Source organism: Lagenorhynchus albirostris, chromosome 1 (assembly GCF_949774975.1).
Source record: "Lagenorhynchus albirostris chromosome 1, mLagAlb1.1, whole genome shotgun sequence".
NCBI lineage: Eukaryota > Metazoa > Chordata > Mammalia > Artiodactyla > Delphinidae > Lagenorhynchus > Lagenorhynchus albirostris.
In genome coordinates, this window is record NC_083095.1 from 157,908,687 (window position 1) to 157,930,566 (window position 21,880).

General features: G+C 46.2%; 1 protein-coding gene across 4 annotated transcripts in view; it reads left to right on the plus strand.

Annotated features, from left to right (window-relative positions):
• Positions 1-21,880, plus strand: part of ENTREP2 (endosomal transmembrane epsin interactor 2) — a 364,437-nt gene that overhangs the window by 181,902 nt on the left and 160,655 nt on the right. For 3 of the 4 annotated variants that reach the window (XM_060156918.1, XM_060156942.1, XM_060156927.1), the window contains one exon: positions 8,449-8,505. In XM_060156918.1, coding sequence (XP_060012901.1) covers positions 8,449-8,505 — 57 coding nt within the window. Of the gene's footprint in view, positions 1-2,321; positions 2,531-8,448; positions 8,506-21,880 lie in introns of those variants that run through there. The other variant, XM_060156933.1, reaches the window with a different exon arrangement.

Sequence of the window (21,880 nt, forward strand, 5' to 3'; positions counted from 1 at the left end):
TCAGGTTCACAGCCCCTCCCATCCTCAAGGGGAGGGGATTCTGTAGAAGGCGTACACCAGAGGTGGAGGTCGTTGGGACCCTCTCACTGGTCTGCACACCACACTAGTATTTTCAGAAGAATTTTAAATATAAGTGGTGATTGTGGGCATCTTTATCTTATTAAATGAAGAACTTTTTTTTTTTGTAAAAAATGGAGATTGAATTTTATCAAATGCCTTTTCTACATCTACTGAATTACCATGTTTTTCACTTTTATCATATTAATGATTAATTTTATTACTACATTTCCTCTTAGTGAACCATCTTTTCATTCCTGACATGAACCCCTTGTCTTGTTCTTTATCCTTCTAAATGTACTGCTAAATTCTATTTTCTACCATTTTATTTAAAAATTGATGTTCCTCTGTTTATAAGTAAAATTGGTCTATTTTCTACTCTTTTGATATTTTACAGGTTTGTAATTGTTATGCTGACATTTGTAAAAAAAATTTGGAAAGTTTCCTGTTTTCGCCCTCTGTGCTCAGAGAAAAATTAAATAGTGTCGGAAATCTCTGTGCTTTGAAGTTTGTGAAGAATTTGCCTGTAGCTGTTGGCCACTTTCCCAATTTCTTAGTGTTAATAGGTACATTTAGCTTTTGGATTTGAGAGGGAATCAACTGTAGTAATTTATATTTTGCATACCACATTAGTAATTTATATTACTAGTATAAATTAATATAAAATTAAAGTAATAGGGCTTCCCTGGTGGCGCAGTAGTTGAGAGTCCGCCTGCTGATGCAGGGGACACGGGTTCGTGCCCCGGTCCGGGAAGATCCCACATGCCGTGGAGCGGCTGGGCCCGTGAGCCATGGCCGCTGAGCCTGCGCGTCTGGCGCCTGTGCTCCGCAACGGGAGAGGCCACAATAGTGAGAGGCCTGCGTACTGCAAAAAAAAAAAAAAAAAAATTAAAGTAATATAAACCAATATAAAAATATACTAATATTTGTAACTTATATTATACATTAGAAAATCACCTGTGACATCCTGGATGCTGTAGATTGAACGTTTGTGTCCCCCTAAAATTCACACGTCAAATCCTAGTCCCCAGTGTGATGGTATTTTGAGTAGAGCCTTTGCGAGGGGATTAGGTCATGAGGGTGGAGTCCACATGAATGGGATTAGTGCCCTTATAGGAGAGACTCCAGGAGCTCCCTCACCCTTTCCACAAGTGAGGACACAGTGGAAGGACCACTGTCTATGGACCAGGAAGTGGGCCTCACCAGACACCGATCTGCCTATGCCTTGGTTTTGGACAAAGGACATGCTTCTTGAGGCACTGCAGGTCTCTGAGGCCCCCCACCTCATCTGCAAACACACACACACACACACACACACACACACACACACACACACACACACACACACACACACACACACACACACACACACACACACACACACACACACACACACACACGCAGGTGGCTGGAGTCCAGGGAGCAGGGAGTGGTCAGAGCAGTGCATGGCTGCAGGGAGGTTGCCCTGAGCCTGGTTGCCCCCTGCACAGCGAGGTTGGCCAGGAGGGCTCATCCTGAGGTCTCCATGCTGTGCCATGAGGTCCCTGGAGACCATAGTGTTAACGAATCCTGGGTGCTCCCTGGTTACTGGCAGAACTCTATTGGGAAAAATTCCTCCATTTGGGGTCCATAGAAACTCACTGATGAAGATCAAGTGCTGTATTCACAACAAAAGACTTCCAAGAATGCAGGCATCAAAGAAAGCCAGCTGCAGTGAGTGGGGGTCAACAGAAACCATGAAGGACAGACTTAGACACCTTCCTTTCACTACCCCCTTGGACTCTAGAACCTCTGAACGTGAAACAGTTAAAGTAATTATGGGCAGAACCCTAAAGATGAGCATGCAACAAGAAACTATCTGAAGCAAATAGCTGTATTTGGGGAAAGGTAAAAATAGAACTTCTAAATACCTAAAATATAACAATTGAATTTTTCTAAACAAATGCAAATGTTCAACAGCTGATTAATAGGGAAAATTAGTCATCTGGAAAATACACCTGGAGAAAATATTCAGAATGAAATACTGAGCGGCACGGGTGTGGCCGATGTGAAAGAAGAACTAAGGGATTTGGAGGATGAAGTAGGAAGGATCAGCATGTGGCTATTGGGGTCCCCGACAGAGAGGATGTAGGAGAGAAAATATTTGAAGAAGTACTGGCTAAAAATTTCCAGAACTAATGAAAAATATAAATTTACAGATTCAGAAGCACAGTCCATCTCAAAGAGGATAAAGAAAAAGAAATGCACACATAGACATATCATGCAGAAACTTCAGAACACCAAGAGCAAGGAGACAATCTTAAAAGTCTTTAAAGAGTGAGCAACACCCCTCAAGGAACAGCAGTTTAACGACAGCCAACTTCTTGATGGCAACAGTGGAAACCAGAAAGTAGAATAATATCTTCAAGCTCTTGAGAGAAGAAACTGTCCACTTAGGATTGTGTATCCAGCAAAACTACTCTTCAAGCATGAGGTGAAGTAAGAAATTTACAGATAAACAAAAAAGGGGAATTTGCCATTAAAAGATCTGCACTGAATCAAGGATTTCTAAATCAAGGGTTCCTAACTTCTGGTAGAGCAGTCTGGTGAGGTCTTTGGGGTCCCTCTCAGAATGAGGTTTTTAAGTGCATGAAATAAAATATACAGGATTACAAAGGAAACTAATTATTTTAAAACATTTTAAAATCAACTTATTTTTAAAAGTATAATAATATATGTGTGACATTACTCATCAAATAACAAAATCCAGTGTCAGGTCTAGAAACTACCCTAATTTCAGAGTAAACAGCTCTGGAGAAGCCTACATATTACAGGGCAGAGCCAGGGCACATGAGTTTGGTACCCAGCGTACGTGAGCTAATTTGCATCAAGGAAACACACATTGCAGTAGAACAGGTGGCGTGTATCTCAGCTCTGAGTTATTTATAACATTTATATGATTTTACTTTTTTTTCTTTCATGGGGCAACTTTGTCATCGATTTATAGCTTTGCTACTATATGAAAAGCAAATGAAAGCTGCAGAGTTCTTTTTCTATTGTGGAGAAGGTCCTTTGAGGAGAGTGGCTTTCCTTGTGGATGTTCTGAGTTTGATGCACTGATATGCAGAGAAAGCGAATGGTTGGGAGCAGGAAATGTGCTGAGGGAAGGAGGCACAGGCATGGGTGGGATGGGAAGGCTGCAGAGGTGTCTCTTTCCCAGACGGGAGCCGAGATGGACTCAGGAGGCTGAGGGCCTTCACACCTGATGGAACCTGGCCATGTGGCCCCGGGGAGACCCAGACAAAGAAAACCAGGCTGAAAGAGAAGAAAATGGAGGTGGGATAAAGTAGGAGGATCACCTACTCCATGAGGCCCCCGTAGCGCAGGCCTGCAATCCGGAAGGTTTGGAAGGTGGGGACCCACAGACGTCTTTCATTCTGAGCAGCTCAGAGTACTATCTGTGCCCTTATTGCAACAGCAGGTCTTTCTCCAGACACGTGCATGCTGGCTTTTTAGTGGTAAACTGGTACCACTGTAGCTATGGGGCAGCCGGCCATATATTTTGTGAAACAATTTAGTTGGTTTTCAAGTCTGCATTCTGGAAGCAGTTGCTTCACTACCCGAAATGTTGCATTACTGTTTGCCTTTGAACCAGATTGGAAGATCTGAAGAAAGTTCCTGATTTTAGTCAGTGAAATAACTTTTCAGTCTCAGAGACAAGATTTAAAGGACTGATTTATTCCGGGCCTCGGAGTACAGGGGCAGCACCAATCAAAGGCAAGGACTTCTGCTGTAAAGCTGCTGTTACTTCCCCGCAGTCTCTTATCCCCTCTCATTGCTCCCAACAGCAGGAAGCTCTTTCTCGTTTCTAATTTTATCTCTTGCATCTCTGTAGGCTGGGTGGGGAAGTGGAGAAAAGAGCCACTTGGCGTCCTCACAGCAACTCACAGGTGCTGGGAAAGTTAACCCTCCTCTCTGGGCAGCATCATGCCTTTCCTGTTCTTTTTGGCTTTTCTTTCACAACTACTGAATTGTCTGTTCCTCTTCTCTGACCCACTTCAGTGTCTTTGTAAACTGCAGACTTTGAATAACAATCCTGGCAAATTAAACAGGACAGAGGGTACTTGAGATATAATTTCACTGGCCAGCTAGATGCAGGAGCCGTTTCTCACAGGAGTGGTACAAAGTAAGCCTGCAGAATTACCAATATGGCAGAACATGCAACATCGTCCTGCCTTGTTGCTAGGATGGAGCAAACAGCAGTTCAACCTAAGTCCCTGTCTTTTCAGAGCAGGGATATGGTCCCCTCCCTTGGTTGCCATGGGGATGGGAGCAGGCACCCTCAGGGAGGAGGAGCCCAGCATCTGGTTTTTGAAAGTCTCCTCCACTCTAACGTAGTCACCCTTGTTAGAGCTGGTGCTGGTGTTTCTGTACCAGAGGCAGAGAAGTCAGCTCTACCTGAGAGCAGACGTGGAGGGAGAGGGGATATTTCGGAACAAAAATCCAGCATCCCACTCTGGAAATGTTAGTGTATTAGTAAGCTTAGGCTGCAGTAACAAAATATCGTAGAAATAATGCCATTTGCAGAAACATGGGTGGACCTGGAGATTGTCCTACTGAGTGAAATAAGTCTGACAGAGAAAGACAGATATCGTATGATATCACTTATATGTGGAATCTAAAAAAAACGATACAAATGAACTTATTTACAAAACAGAAAGAGACTTATAGATATTGAAAACAAACTTATGGTTGCCAAAGGGGAAAGGTGGGAGAGGTATAAATTAGGAGTTTGTAATTAATATACACATACTACTATATATAAAATAGATAATCAACAAGGACCTACTGCAAAGCACAGGGAGCGCTATCGATATTCTATAATAACGTATATGGGAAAAAAATCTGAAAAAGAATGGACGTGTATATGTATAACTGAATCACTTTGCTGTATACCTGGAACTAACACAACATTGTAAATCAACTATACTCCAATATAAAATAAATATTAAATTTAAAAAATTAACATAGACTGGGCCGATTAAACAGAAATGTGTTTCCTTGAAGTTCTAGAGGCTGAAAGTCTGCAATCAGGATGCTGCCATGGTCAGGTTTTGGGGAGGGCCCTCTTCTTGGCTTGTAGACAGCTCACTTCTCTGTGTCCTCATGTGGCCTTTCCATGGTGTGTACATGTGGAGAGAGAGATCTCTCTCTCCTTCTCTTCCTATAAGGTCACCATCCCATCATGGGGGCCCCACCTTCACAACCTAATCTAACCCTAATCACCTCCTGAAGGTCCTGCCTCCAAATACCACCACATTGAGGGTTGGGGCTTCACCATATGGGTTTGGGGGGGACACAGACGTTCAGTCCCTGACAATTTGTTTTCTATTTCTGCAGAGCAGATTTCTGCAAACTTTGCAGCTTAACACAACACCCATTTACCATCTCACAGATTTCTTGGGTCATGAGTCTGGACATGGCTTAGTAGGGTCAACTGGCCAGGGTCCCACAGGCTGCAGTCAAGGTGTTGCCAGGGCAACATCATTTCAAGATGCCGTCCCTGGGGAGGGTCACGGAATAGCACATCCTACTCACACTCAAGGGGAAGGCATTATACAAGGTCGGGATCTCCATGCCTCATTGCGTTTGATGGTTTTATTCTTTGCCTTCGTATAGGGGACTTGGATCCATTCCCAATTATAGTTATTATTGATATTTAGAAATGTAAATTATTTTCAAGAAGCAAATAGTCCATGTTTGTTGGAAGTAAAATTATTTGAGGGGATTTGTGGAATTATAACTTCATGATGAAGATGGGAAATGTCAAGAATTTTTACTGTGGCCTCAGATAAGTGCTGTTAACTTCCTTTGTGTTTAGAAACCCCTGCTCTTCGGAGGTCCAGTAAAATCCCTGTTGTAAGTGGCCTGGTCATTGTAGAGACTTGATAGTTTTAGCAGCTTCTGCTTAGAAGATGAAGGAGTTCTGTCTGTGTGTATCAGAGAGGACTTGAGAGGTCTGGGGTGGTTTGGGAGTTCAGTGGGGCCCCATGTTCTCTCGAATTCCTAGGCCCTTCTTGGGTGAGGAGGCGTTGGGCCACGTCTGGAAGGATGGGTGAAATTTCATCTGGTAGAAATGAGAAGGAGAAAGCAGAGCGTAAGTGGACATCTTCTGGGAGATAGTCTGAGAATTCTCATCCTCTCTCCAGCCTCAGTCTGGGCGTGGCCAGTGTTGGTGTGAAGGGCAGACAGAGGACACTGTGGAAGCCCCATCCTAGGCGGATGGTGGGGTCAGAGCTCAGCCCCCAGAGCTTGGCCATCATCTGAAGGAAGAGAAAGAGGTGGGGCTGAGGCAGGGGGCCAGGAGGTGGGCGGTGACAGGAGGGGAGTGCTGAGTATGGAGGGAAGACAGCCTGCAGGGGTTCCGTTCCAGGGCTCGTGTTTGAGAAATGCAGTGGCTTTGGTGCCCAAAGTGGCCAGGACATGAGTGGAGGGTCACTTAGGGCGGTGCTGGTGGGAAAGCAGGGACCGGATTTGTGTGGGTCTGGTTGCCCGTCCAGGGAGGTGACATTCACCTGACAGGCATCCAGCGCAGTTCCAGTGGAGGGGCAGAGGTGAGTGAGTGGCAGAGCACCCCGTCCAGGCAGGTAAATCATGAGAGCGAGGGCAAGCAGAGGGGGAGGAAAGGTGTTGAGAGGAAGAGCCAACCCAACTTCACGACTGCGGCTCCTGAACGCGCCAGGAGCTCAGATGTTGATGGCGGAGTTGGCAGAAGTTTTGGATTCTCCACAGGAAGGTTTGGAGGTGGAGAGAAGAGGTCAGGGTGTGCGCTCTCCAGCATGAGGTGATGGTGAGAGTCCCGACAGCCTATCCTTAGGAGAAATGGCAGCTCAGTCCAACGGAAAATGACTAGGGGGAAGTCGTGTGTCCATTGAGGAGGAAGAATTCGACACCAGAGAGGGTATTCTGATGGGTGGAGTGTTGGGTGCGGAAGGGCAGAGAGCGGCTTTAGAGACACGTGGAGAAGAATGATGGAGACTTGGCCTCGGAGACCGTGGGGCAGGGGGGTGGGGAACAGCAGCCCAGGGTTTCTGTGACGGCTGCAGCTGGAGCTGGGCAGCATCACGGAGAGAGGAGACTCGGGAGGTGGGAAAACGGTTGTCTAACATTTGCAGCACTGGCTGCGTTCGGAAGAGGTACGTGCCCTGAAGAGAGAAGGTAGATGTGACAGGCTGGGGAGCAGAGCATGCGGAAGCTTTTCCATTCATTCTTTTCTGTTAAGTGTGTGTGTGTGTGTGTGTGCGCGCGCGCGTGCGTGTGTGAATAAGGTTTAAAGCCTTTCATATAAAGACAACTGGTCCGGGTGTTGTTGGACATCTGAGACCAGCACGGCACTGGGTGGGTGGAGGCTGCAGGGTCTAAGACTCGGTCCTGCTCAGTGCAGAGGTGCTGGAGGGTGAACTGGGCTCTGTCACCATCGGGACCTTGTGGGTCTGTTCAGTTGCGCGTTCTGCTCTGGGTCTGGGGTCGGTCCTTTTGGAATCCCGGGGAAGTGCAGCCCGGCCCCTCCAGCCTGGTCCCGGACTGCCTGGCCCAGGCCCACTGTGGAAAGTCAAGGTGGTAACGGCCCTTGTCTGTTGCATCCAGCTACCCCTCTGAAGGCAGATTGCGGTGGGCAGTGGGCGTGGGGTGCAGCTGTGTCTCTGTGGTCCAGTGGCCCTGCCTGGACACAAGGAGACTGGGAATATGGGGATCAGCAAACATGGGTCTGACGTGGGCTTGGGGGGCAGCCCGGAAGAAGGGTGTGCCAGGAGCCGAGGGTGGTTCTCCTGGGAGTTGGCAGACAAAGGGCGACAGGGGAGCCAGGGCGGAGGGGGCACTGCTGGGGAGGTTCTGGGGGGACACGCTCGGCAGGGCAGGGGCCAGGGGTCGGGCAGGGCTGGCCTGGGCCGGGGCGGGCAGCTTAGAGCCAGTGTGGACAGCGAGGGAGCCTCCTGGGTGGGGTGAGAGTGAAGGGGAGACCCCTGTAGGGGCTGGGGGGGGGGTCCCAGGTGTGGGAGAACAGAGGGAGCCTTCAGGCCGCTGGGCAGGTTGCGTGTGACCTGTGAGTGGGGACAGCACCGCCTTCCCCAAAGTAGTGTGTTCAGTGCTGTCTGTGATGTTAAATCACACAGCAAGTGTCTCTCAGGACCTGGGGGGATAAGGCTGAGGGCCCGGGGGTGGGTGGGAGGCTCGTTCAGAAAGCGCATCTGCTCTCGGCATCCCTGCGAGCTGGTCACTCTGGCCCTGCGTGGTGGCTGCGGGTGTGACTGTCGGGAGGGACAGACCCACCACCATGACCCACTCCTGCCTGCGTGCTGTGCTCTAGAAAAGTCCTGGGAGGCTCCTCACCCCCTGCTCCCTCTGTTCCAGGTGCTGCTGTCGGGACTTATCGGCGTCGTCTCCTGGAAGAGGCCCCTGTCCCTCGTGGTAAGTGGCACCCGGGTCCCCATGCGACCATGGAGCAGGGTTCTGCCCGTGGAGGTGTGAGTGCTTTCAAGGCGCGTTCGTCTTGACCATGGGCGTCCTGCTGCCCCCTCCACGGGCGCTCACGGGCCATCCTCTTTCTGTTTTTCGGTGTTGTGCCCTCTTGGAGGACATGCCACCAACAAAGGCATTTTAATAAGTGCAGATGCAAGCGTTTTCTCTAGACTGATAAACACGATCGTGCACATGCATAGGCTTACGGGTGATCACACAATAGGACGCAGCTCATCCGAGTTCGAGAAATGTTAGCTTTCTGTGTGTTTTGGAGACTGTGAAACTCTATGAGGTATTGGTATTTCTTTGCATAGATGTTTCTTTGGAAGAAGGAAGAAAGGGGTGCCCCTGGAGCCCTCTCTTATGGGGTCAGGCCTCATGCTGGGGAGGAAGACGCCACACGGGGGGTGGAAAGAGGATGATGGTTTTTCCATCTGAAAGTACCCGGGGTGAATTTATGTCTATTGATTTGTATGTGTGTTCTTCTCAGCATGTGCATTAATATATTTATGTGTCCACGTCAGGACTATACGGGGAGGTTTTCTGGGTTTTGATGGATAATGAAAAAGACGGCATGGATTTTTTCCTCTTAGGTAGTAATCAATTATTTAAAATCTCTTCTTTAAGTGATTAGACTTGGAGATAATGACATACTAAATATTAATGGAAATAGGAAAAAACCCACAAATCTTGTCTGTTGTAAACACCTCCTCCTTCGTGAGGGGAATCATGACATCCTGAAAAGGCACTGGGAGGGAGGGGTAGTTTAATTCAGGGGGCCTCCTCTTGTACAAAATACTGAGAAATTTCCTTAAAATTTTTTTATATTGACATTTTCAAATATTCACCAGGGTAGAGAGACTAGTATAGTGAACCCCGTGTACCCCTATCCGTCCTCAATGGTATCAACATTGACTGGTCCTGTTTCATCTAAGCCCCTTGCTGGATTATTTTAAAGTAAATCACGGCTTGTGTATTGAGACACTGACTCTTCTGTGCAGGGGCAAGTGGCGGCAGACACTGGGCTGTGGGTCCCCTTCAGGGAAACGGGGACAACCTGTCCATCCCTCCTGACCTACCCCCACCCTGCAGGGCAGAGAGAGTAGGCCCTCAGCCTGGCGTCTGAACAGAGGGAAGCCGCCCTCCTTCGGGTGGGTGCGTGGGATGGGAGAAAGGGCACCCGTCCCCCCCACCGCACGCCTGCCCCAGCCCTACCCTGGGACGGAGCTTCTCGGGACTGGGCATCTTACCGTGAAGGATGCACGTGCTCATGCCTGCTGAGGGGTCAGGACTCCTTGTGCAGGTGGCGCAGGTGTGTCCTTGGGGTGGGGGGGTGCCCGCAGCAGTAGGGTGGGTCTCGGGGCCTCGCCCAAGGAGGGTGGCCCCAGCGGGAGCCCCTGCAGCCGAGCTTTCCAGGGGCTCACCCCCCAGCTCTGCGCAGCCCAGCAGCTCTCCAGGTAGACGAGGAGGAAGGGCTCCCCCAGCTCAGCTGGCTGCTTTGCTGAGTCAGGGAGGTAAGGGGTCGGCTAGGGTGACACCAGCTGCTGTCAGACCCCAGACTTCGCGTCTTAACGCCGTGAACATCTGCTTCCTGCTCCCATCCAGGCGGGCCTTCCAGGCAGCGGCCGCTCCCCCCACACCAGATTCAAAGACCCCGCTTGCTTCCACCAGTGGCCCTGCACCCCCCAGGCCCGTGGGGTCCCCTGCATTTCAGTGAAGGGGGGAGAGGAAGGAGAAACACGTGCTCCTTGACTTCCTTGGCCTGAAAGGGACACTCATGCTTGCACGTCACACCAGTGGGGAGGGCTCGTCACGGGGCCCGAAGCGTGTCTGGTTGGGAAGGAAGCTGAAAAAGGTGGTCCCTCCCTGGACGGGTCCCTCCCAGAGACGGCCCACATTGTGGAGTGGGGACAGAGTCTTGGCGGAGAGCTGGTTGTCTCTGCTGTAAGGACACTCTTCTGTCTGTTGACCAGGATGATACAACTTCTGATTCATTAGCAGAAAACTCACTCTCTGAACTGTGAGCGTTGATGTGGCCTTAGTTTTCCTCTCTTCCCAGCCTCACCCTGACACCTGGACCCTCTGGACTAACGGCGTGTGGTGTGGGCCCCGACTGACAGGTCCTCCCCGACCCCTCTGGCCTCTGCCCTGCCCTTCCACTCATTAGGGCTCGCTTCTCGCTGCTTCCTGGAAGCCTCCTTCCCCCCAGGCTCCTCCGAGCGTCTGCATCCAAGCCCCTCATCCTGTTCCACAACATGTAGGGCCCACCTACAAACTACTGTTAACAGGAACCACGTGCTGGGCGTTTCCTTCGTGCTGAGCCCTGCACGGGATCCGCTGAGCTTATCCACACAGTATCCTTGTGAGTAAGCTACTGTTTTTATCCCCATTTTCCAGAAGAAAAGGAAGACTTAGAAAGGTAAATATCTTGCCTAGGGTCTCACAGCTAGAATGGCTTGAAGTCTTGATTTAAATAATTCCTTTTTTTTAAGAATTATTTTTTATTGAGGTGACATTGGTTTATAACATCATATAAGTTTCATGTGTACAGCCTTATATTTCTACGTCTGTGTACGCTGCACTGTGCTCATCACCAAATATCCAGTTTCTATCCATCACTCCTCCACTGAGCCCCTTTCCCCTCTGGCAACCACTATTCTGTTCTCTGTTATCTACGTGTTTGTTTTTGGTTGCTTTGGTATGTTCGTTTATTTTGTGTTTTGTTTGATTTTAAGATTCTACATACAAGTGAAATGATACAGTATTTGTCTTTCCCTGTCTGACTTACTTCACTTAGCATAAAACCCTCAAGGTCCATCCATGTTGTCACAATTGGCAAGATTTTACCTTTTTTATGGCTGAGTAATAGTCTATTGTATATATGTACCACATCTTCTTTATCCATTCCTCTGTTGATGGACACTTAGGTTGTTTCCATGTCTTGGCTATTGTAAATAGTGCTGCAGTGAACATTGGGGTGCATGTGTCTTTTCAAATTAGTGTTTTCTTTTTCTTCAGATATATGCGCAGCAGTGGGATTGCTGGGTCGTATGGTAGTTCTATTATTAATCTTTTGAGGAACCTCCATACTGTTCTCCATAGTGGCTGCACCAATTTACATTCCCACCAACAGTGTAGGAGGGCTCCCTTTTCTCCACATCCTCTCCAGCATTTATTATTTCTTGCCTTTTTGACAATAGCCAGTCCAATGGGCATGAAGTAATAATCTCATTGCAGTTTTGATGTGTGTTTCTCTGATAAATAGTTATTTTATATCAAGCTCCAGTTTTATCCTTTACTCTAATGGTACGTTTCCATCTTCCTGAGGCATAAAACTGAAGAGGCCACTGTGAGTTCTGGTTCATTTCCAGGGGGACATGACACGCCCCACCCCTGCGAATGACCACCAGAGCAAGTTGCCCTCTCTGAAGGGAGGTGTCTGCCCCTCGAGGTGTTGGAAGAGCCTCGCAGGCTGGCTGGGGGAGGCCAGGAGTGACGCTGATGTGGGGCTGTGGGGGCTGCCCTCTGTCGGTTGACCATATCTCTCCTCCGACGGGCTGGTGAGTGTGGGCCCGTCACAGCCCTGCTGGGCCTCCTTTCTCTTCCTCACTCTGAGCCCGTCAGACAGAGTGAGGTGAGGGAGGGGGTGTAAGCTTCAGGCCAGAGCGACTTGATGTGTTGTGGGTGGTGGAAGGACTTGCGTTGGGAAAGAGGACAAGGTGGGGGCAGCAGGCTGGCTGATGGGGGCAGGAAGGAGGCCGCCCTTTCCAGCTGGGGCCTGTGATGTGAGGGGAGGAGGAGGGAGATACTGTGACATTCTCACCATCGTATTTTCTAAGAGCCTTTCCAAATTCTGAAACAAGGCAGGCGCTACGCCAGTAGAGAATACGTATGTTCACATTTTTTTTTCATTCATTTTTTTCCATGTGCTAAGTGTCTCCTATGATTGAGATAATTGTCTTCCTTACATCAAACTATAAAAGGTTCTACATTACGCTAGATGCCAATTAAGATTCAGATTGTATAGCTCTGATTAGCTCATGTTTTTGAAAGATTCAGGGGCACATCTTGTGATTGCTTATACATATATCAGTATTGGAAACAGTCTCACACATAGTCACAGGTCGTACAGGAGCCCCTCCCACCATCCACGGTCCCACTTTACACGGTTTCAGTTACCCACCCTCAGCTGCAGTCTGAAGATATTAAATTGAAAATTCCAGAAATAAACAATTCCTAAGGGCTTCCCTGGTGGCGCAATGGTTAAGAATCCGCCTGCCAACGCAGGGGGCACGGGTTTGATCCCTGGTCCAGGAAGGTCCCACGTGCCATGGATCAACTCAGCCTGTGCGCCACAACTACTGAGCCTGCACTCTAGAGCCCGCGAGCCACAACTGCTGAAGCCTGCGTGCCTAGAGCCCGTGATCTGCAATAAGAGAAGCCACCGCAGTGAGAAGCCCGCTCACCCCAGTGAAGAGTAGTCCCCACTTGCCGTAGCTAAAGAAAGCCAGCACACAGCAACGAAAACTCAACGCAGCCAAAAATAAATAAGTAAAATAAATTTTTTTTTAATTAAAAAAAAACACAATTCATAGGTTTTCAATTTCTTTCTGTTCTGAGTATTGTGGTGAAACCCATGCCATCCCACTCCAAGCCCCCTGGAATGTGAATCGTCCCTTTGTCCAGTGGGTCCCACCTGTTAGTCACTCAGTAGCCATCTGGGTTATCGGAGCGACTGTCGCAGTATCTCGGTGCTGTAATCAAGTGACCCTTATTTTACTTAATAAAGGCCCCAAAGCTCAAGGGTAGTTATGCTGGCAATCTGGATACACCAGAGAGAAGCTGTAAAAGTGCTAGACTTAATAAGGAAAGAAAACTCGTACGCTGAGTGTGCCAAGATCTACAGTGAGAACAAACCTTCTATCTGTGAAATTGTGAAGAAGGAAAAAGAAATTTATGCTAGTTTTGCTGTCACTCCTCAACTGCAAAAGGTATGGCCATAGTACACTATAAGCACTTAGTTAAGATGGAAAAGGCATTACATTTGTACAATAAGATATTTGAGAGAGAGAGACCACATTCACATAAATTTTATTACAGTCTATTTTTATAATTATTCTGTTTTATTATTATTATTGTTAATCTCTTACTGGGCCTAACTTACGAATTAAGCTTTATCACGGGTACATATTGATATATACAGGGTTCCGTACTCTCTGCCATTTCAGGCATCCACTGGGGGCCTTGGAATGTATTCCCTGCAGATAAGGGGGGACTACTGTACACTTAAAAAAAAACTTGAATGGGTAGTACTGACCTGGCCACTAGATTATTTGTGATAACTAATACTATTGAGAAACTAATAACCACGGGGTTGAAAACATGTTTAGAATTTATTTTTATATGTAACAAATTACAGTTTATTTAGTATAGTTTTTTAAGAGCAAAGTAGACATATTTTGAAAAGTACTAATCTGTAGGAATCAGAGTGCCCTATAGAGCGATGTGTTTAGTACTGTTTGTGTTTTATGTTATAGTGGTTGAGGAGTCTGACTTTTTGGTTTATTCAGATAGTGGTTTACTTTTATTGCTAAATTTTATCAACCCCGATGGGAACGTATATCGGTTAGGGTTCAGTCTGAGAGGCAGAACCTCTATGAGTCAACACCAAGCGTCTCTGAGTCAGACTCTTCGAACCGCTGCTCTGGCCCCACTGCCCATCACCCTAACCACACCCACCTGGTCTTTGGTGATGAAGTACCGCCACTCGGCCCCTGCCGCCCTGGGATCCCAGAATCCTCATGCACTTGGGGATCCTAGTTTGCTGGCAGCACAGGCATGTCTACTGCAGTTTCTGATCTACAGAGGAGAGTCCCTCAGGGCTCCTCAAGTGTGCCGGGGCTCCCCTCACAGATGTATTCTCAGCGCCGTGGTGGAAGCCGTGTTCCCGGGATCCTCCGGGACGGGTGAGCAGGTCTTACGTGAAGAGTGCACTCTGTCATTCCAGTCTCCCCCAGCCTTTAAGTTCCTCCCTCGAGGATATACCTAGAAGGTCTGGCATGTCAACTTCACTTAGTGCAGCCCACCTTGGGGTTCGTATTTGAGCCAAACAAACAGCAAGAATCCTTCCTAATTCCTCCAGCTAAGACGTTGAATGCCAGAATCTCTGCTTGGTGGGCCCATGTCACTAACCTTGGCCCGATTCAACAGTGTATTCCTTCTACCTTGATGCCCCACCATCCATGGTAAGTCCTAAGATTGCCCGTGTCCAGCTGTGAGAAGGGTCCCCAGGCTGCAGCACAGGTAGGGGGAGTCTGGGCAGAGCCTGGCACACTAGCTGAGTTAAGGAGAACAAGCTGAGGGGCCGGGACTTCAGGGTGGGTAGAGCTTTCAGTACAAGTGCCTGAGAGCTTACAAAAGTCCTGGAGACCCACAGATGATCCCTTCCCAGTATTCGGCTGTTACTGATCAGCTCTTGCAGCTGAGGCCAGGAAAGAACCAATGAGAGGCTTAGAAGGAGCCGCACCAGGCACCGCCCAGGCTGGAAAACCTCATGATTCATTGGGACAGCAGGTAGAATACTCAGCAGAATCTTGCTTCCGTTATGGGGAATAATAAGCTCCGGGCTCAATGCTGCTCCAGTCCTGTCTGACACATCTTGAGAGCTAGATCCAAAAGAATCAAACCATTTCCAAGTAATGTATACACGTCCCAGAGCAAAGTTCAAGAATGTTCATAGGAATACAAAATTATCCGCCCAAGACAGCACGCATAATCGGAATACTAGGCACGCAGAGAAACAGGAAGATGCAACCTGACATATGAGACAAATTAACCAATTGAAACCGATACAAAACTGACCTGGATGTTAGAAATAGCTGACAGAGATATTAAAACAGTTGTTATAACTGTATTGCAGATGTTTAAAAGTAGAGACAGTATAAAGAAGACCAGTTGAACTTCCAGTGAACTACAGTGGGAGAAAAAATTCATTGGACAAGATGAACAACAGATTAGATCAGAGATAAGAAAGGGTTCGTGAACTCGAAGGCATTGCACTAGAAATTATTCCAAAATGTAGGACACAGAGAAAAAAGAATTTTGTGGAAAATGGAAAAATCATTAGTGAGCTGTGTGGGGAAATTTCAAGAAGCCTCATATACCTAAATAGTGGGGATGGACAGGAGAAAACTATTTGAGGAAATAATACTGAAATGTTTTTTCAAAATTGGATAAAACTATGAGCCCACAGATCTGAGAAGCTCAATGTGCACAAAGAACAGGAAGTATGAAGAAAAGCACACCAAGATATTATGGAATTTATAACATATATATGGAAAAAATGTGTAAATGCAGGAAGATAGAAGTATACAGTGTAAGGCTCTTAAGCTCTGTGGTGAGCTGTGATAAGGTGAATATATATACTATAAGCCCAAACACAACCACCAACATTAAAAAAAAATTTTTTAAAGACTTGGCTAATGAGCTAACAAAGGAAATAAAATGGAGTCGTAAAAAATACCCAGTTCATTCAGAAGAAGACAGAAAATAAAGGAAAACTTAGACGATGAATAGATGAGACAGAAAGGAAACAAATAACAAGATTTCATTGCCCGTTTGAATTTTTCTGTGATGTGCTTGTTTACATCTTCTATTTTTCTGTAAGACTGTCATTAATTTGTGGGATTTCTTAATATAGCAGTTATTTTCCATTTCAGGTGACTAATATTTTATCCCAGTCTGTTGTTTGTCTTTGTCTTTGAATTTTTGATGAAATGCCTTTTTAAAAAAAAATACAGAATTGTTAGCTTTTTTTTTTTTTTTTGCGGTACACGGGCCTCTCACTGTTGTGGCCTCTCCCGTTGCGGAGCACAGGCTCCGGACGCGCAGGCTCAGCGGCCATGGCTCACGGGCCCAGCCGCTCCATGGCATGTGGGATCTTCCCAGACGGGGGCACGAACCCGTGTCCCCTGCATCGGCAGGCAGACTCCCAACCACTGCGCCACCAGGGAAGCCCCAACACCATTTTTTGAATGTTCAATATTTCTCCTTGCATTTGAAGTGTCCCCTCCCCACTGCTATGGACATGGGTGTGTTTATTAATCCCTATTTCATGAATCTTTTGGTCCATTTCTAAGCCAATACTACAATGTTTTAATTAGTCTAGCTTTATAATAAATTGCTCTTTGATTTTTTTCATAATTTTCTTGGCTACTTCTGTGCCTCTTCAGTAAATTTTAAAAATCAGTTTGTAAAGTTCTCAGCTGATAATGATTTGAGTTTGATTGTGATTGCATTCTAGGAAAATTACATCTATAATGTTGAGAGATGGGAATATGTTTTCTCTTATAATTTCTGGAAAGACAATTGTGTGTTGATTTTATATCTGGTTACAACACACGGTAGTGAAGTGTTGTAATAGAGCTAATTGTTTGTCTGTTGGATATTTCAAGAAAAGTTTTCCAGGGGAATTTCTTTCATTAATTATTGATTATATCTCTCCCGTGTATTTCTCAGCCTTCTCGAGTTTATGCTACTCAGAGTAGGTAAAAGGATATACTCCCTGCTGCAGGCAGATAAACTGATGCCATAGAATTCTTAACATTTTCTAACATGTTCTTTTTCTGTACTTGCTGGGATATTTCTTGTTTTATTTTCTAGATGACTAGTTTGGGCCTCAGCCACATCCATGCTACTGCTTGACCCGCCTGCTGAATTTTTCATTTTGACGACACCTGTGTTGCTTTCAAAGAATCCTCTGTTGTTCTCTAATTGCTGCTTTTTCTCAGCACTGTGTTCGCAGTTTAGGAAGCATGCGCTGTAGGGGCGCCGTCGCCTCCTAATAGTAATTCGAATTTTGTTCATCAGATTTCCTGCCTCCCCGTGTTCTCAGCTCCCCCTACTGGCCAGTTGCTCTTGACTCCTTTAGGTCCTTATTCATGATATTAGTGTTCCTCAGACGTGTGGCATCTTTGGTTTCCTGTTCGTACTTACAGAAGAAGGACCATGTGGACGAGCGGAGGTAGTTGGTGGCTGGTTGCTGGGTGTCTCCTGTCTTCTTGTTTGGGGTGGGCAGCAGTTCCTACTCCCCCGCCCGGCTGGGCCTGCCCCCCAAGGCCAAGGCCGTCTTTGGGATCTGTGAAAGGGGAGCTCCAGGTGGACGGGCAGGATCTGGTGCAGGCTGCTGGGGAGGTGAGCAGCTGGGGAAGGCGCACCTGACTTTATTTCCCCAGGTGAAGCTGCCTTCCCTCCCTCGGTCTCCGTCTGCAGTGTCCATGGTGAAGGTCAGCAGTGTCTCAGGCCGTGCGTGTCCCGGACAGATGGTGATGCTGATGATGGTCACAGCCACGATTGCTGACACCCATCCATCACCCTCTGTGGTCCAGACGCTCTCCTAAGTGCCGCTCTATGATGTGAGGGCTGCCAGGGTTAGTCACGCTCAGGGTCGTGCAGCTGGTCGGTGGCAGCGCTCAGCTGTCCCCCAGGTGATGTGTTTCTAGCTTCTGGAGCTTCTCCATCCTGCTGAACCCCCCGAGGCACGTGGAAAACCATTGCTCCAGGGCCATTGCATCATCTCCGTTTGGCTTCCGTACTGACATGCGCGGATGTAGAACACACCATGTGCCTGGCCTTTTCCAAGTGTTCTTGCCCCGACGTTCTCCTGATGCCGGGGGCACCTCTGTTGTCATCCCGCCTTACACCAGGAGGAGGGATGGGACCTGGGACAGTGTGGGGCATCCACAGTGGGTGACACCAGCTCAAGCCGCCTGGCCCGTGGGCTCTGCCCTCCTCGCTGGGCTGCCGCCTTCCTCAAGTCCTTTAAATTCAACAACAACAAACCTTCTTTACTGACTGAGGCGTCGTCCAGCTTCCTTATTAACGCCTCAGATGGAGACTCACTGCGCTTGCGATCAGACCAAATAAAACACTCTCACGTCCAGTTAATTATTTCATGGTTTCCCTTCCATTAGAAGCTGCCAAATGGAGGACTTTTTTGTTCTTTCATATTTTGTTTTCTCCAGATGGGGGCTTCCCTAGTTTTGCATTCATTCCAGCAGGTATTTGGGAGCTTCTTCAGCTGCAGGGAGGCTTCTAGCCCTGGTGAGTCCGGTGTGTGGCGCCAGGAGGCTTACTGAGCTCCCGACTCTGCTGTGCACTGGCCAGAACATCTCCTGTCCATTGGAACCTAATTCACTGGAGCCAGACCAGAAGTGATAGTAATAGGGGTCTGATAATTGGTTCCTACATATTTATACTCAGGTGTAAATCACTGATTCTTACCATAGTGTCTGTTTTGTTGGATGCCCTCAGGCAACTAATGAAAAAGAAAAATTGCCTTTTTTGATTGCCTTTCCATTCTGCTTGGATTCTGGTTTTTTGTTTTTTTCAACTGCAATATTTAATGACACATGCAAAGCCAAGGAATTGGAAGGGAATGATGAACGAACTTCCGCCTGGATGAGGGTTTTTCTCTCTCTTCATTGCTATGGCGATCATTGTCCAATGTAAGGAAGCTTAAAATCTTACACTGCATATATCAGCTTCTTTTTTTACGTATTTTTGAATTTTTGTACTAGCAAAAATGTTTCCTGATGTGCACATCAGAAATTCAGTCCTGGTCTCCCTTCAGGTTTGTATGTTTGGCCATATTTTGTGGAAAAAAATGTATGAATCACTTTAACCTTTAATATGAGATGTAGGAAACCTGTAGGGCTTTCTTTCAAGCCCGTTGAATTGAGCACAAATATAACTTTAATACGCGATTTAAAATTTTAGGTAAGTTAAAGGTTAATATGTTTAATGTAAATGTATTGGCAGTCATTATTTATTCAGAAAATTCGTTATAAATCCACTATGGGGGTTTCTCACAGTCAAGCTCATGACCTCTTGAATACATTCAAAAGAATGTATTTTGCTTGATCACATTAAAGATGAAGGCTTCATTTGTTAGTGCTGAGGACGAGAAGGAATTAGGGTATACCCGTATTTATAAGGCAATATTTTACGCTGCTAATACAGCAGCTGAAGTATCTAAAGCCCCCTATCTTAATTATGAAAATAGACTAATACACTTGTCTTTAAATTTACTAATAGTATTAAATTTAATCAGGGGAACATGTCTAACCAGAAAATTGAGACTGAAATGGACTAATTAAATTATAGCATAATGAAACCACTCAAGGCCAAGTGAAATTAGAAGTGGTCATTGAAAAAAATACTCATTTTTATTACAACATGACATTTGTTGATATTTACTTAAATCACTTTTCAGTATAAATTCCTTAATTTTGATCCATCTCATTCTTTTTTTCTTTTCCATTATGGTTTATTACAGGATATTGAATATAGTTCTCTGTGTTATACAGTAGGACCTTGTTGTTTATCCATCCTGTACATAATAGTTTGCATCTGCTAATCCCAAACTCCCAATCCTTCTCTCCCCACCCCCTTCCCCTTGGCAAGCACAAGTCTGTTCTGTATGTCTGTGAGTCTGTTTCTGTTTTGTAGATAGATTCATTTGTGTCATATTTTAGATTCCACATACAACTGATATCATATGGTATTTGTCTTTCTCTTTCTGACTTACTTTGCTTAGTATGATAATCTCTAGGTCCATCCATGTAGCTGCAAATGGCATTCTTTTTTATGGCTTAGTAGTATTCCATTGTGTATATATACCACATCTTCTTTATTCATTCATATGTGGATGGACACTTAGGTTGCTTCCATGTCTTGGCTATTGTGAATAGTGCTGCTATGAACATTTGGGTATGTGTATCTTTTCAAATTATAGTTTTGTCCAGATATATGCCCAGGAGTGGGATTGCTGGATCATATGGTAGCTCTATTTTTTGTTTTTTTAAGGAACAGCCATAATTTTTTCCATTTTTTTCAGCTGGCTGCACCAACTTACATTCCCACCAACAGTATAGGAGGATTCCCTTTTCTCCACACCCTCTCCAGCATTTTTTATTTGTAGACTTTTTAATGATGGCCATTCTGACCAGTGTGTAGTTTGATTTGCATTTCTCTAGAAATCAGCGATTATGAGCATCTTTTCACGTGCCTCTTGGCCATCTGTATGTCTTCTTTGGAGAAATGCATCAGACACATTCTTAAATGAAAATGTAATAAAACTTGCTTTTTGCAAGAGATCATGAGCTTGGACAGGAAGATTAAAAACAAGGTAGACAGAGATACCTGGTAAGGTAGTTGTGTGCTTGAAAGCATAATGAATTAAATGCATTGAATTGCACCTGTAAACAATTTAAATAGGCTTTTCCCTGGTTGTTACCTCTGAATGACTGTTGAGAATCTTCTCAGAAAGAGTGAATTGTTCTGTAGTCCAGCCTGGGGAATGTTACTCTCTCCCAAGAGGGCAGAGACCAGAGAGCGGCGAGGTCTGTTGGAAGGGCGCTGAGGACACGGGCCGTCTTGGGGAGCTCAGGACCTCGTGGAGGGTGGGCCACCATCGGCAGGTGTCCCCGTGCCTGCCTTGGATGGAGTCCTAGACACTTTCTATGTGTATCTTTACCTACGGCTTGGATGGTGTACTTGTACCCATGTCCATTGGTTAATGTGCCGTGAGGGGAGCTGTAGAAAGCTGGACCCTCAGTCCATGGTCAATGTCTTGATTATGATAAACCCCTTAGTAGCTCCAGTTGTGGGCACCTTTATAGATGTTTCCAGAAGAGCAGAGTTTGCTTCACTGCTGAGGCTTGGTTACGTGTCTCCTGGTGCCCTTAAGTAGATGACCTTTATATGTGTAACCTTGGGCTGATTCTGACTTGTAGCCAGTTCCTTATTGTGTCTGCCTGGACACATAAAGGACATGGTCAGCACACAGTAGGTTTCAGAACCATCAAGCAATGAGGCTTAGAGCCTGTGGTTGCACTAAAATACATCATGCAAGACATGGAGACTGTGTGAGGAGTTGGACACAAAGAAGCACAAGGTAATGGTCTTGCCTTCTATATACAGAATAGATAACTAATAAGGACCTACTGAATAGCACAGGGAACTCTATTCCATACTGTGTAATGACCTCTATGGGAATAGAATCTAAAAAAGAGTGGATACATGTGTATGTATAACTGACTCACTTTGCTGTACACCTGAAACTAACACAACATTGTAAATCAACTATTTTCCAGTAAAAAAACGTTAATCAAAAACAAGTTTAGTGTAGATGAGGACTTGATAGGAATTGGAAAAATAGAAATAGCAATAAAATATTGATGTAATAGGGAAGAGTTGCAAGTTAGAACTTAGTAAGTTAAGGAATGATTGTATATGAAGTTTGTTTAGAAAGATGAAAGGAAGA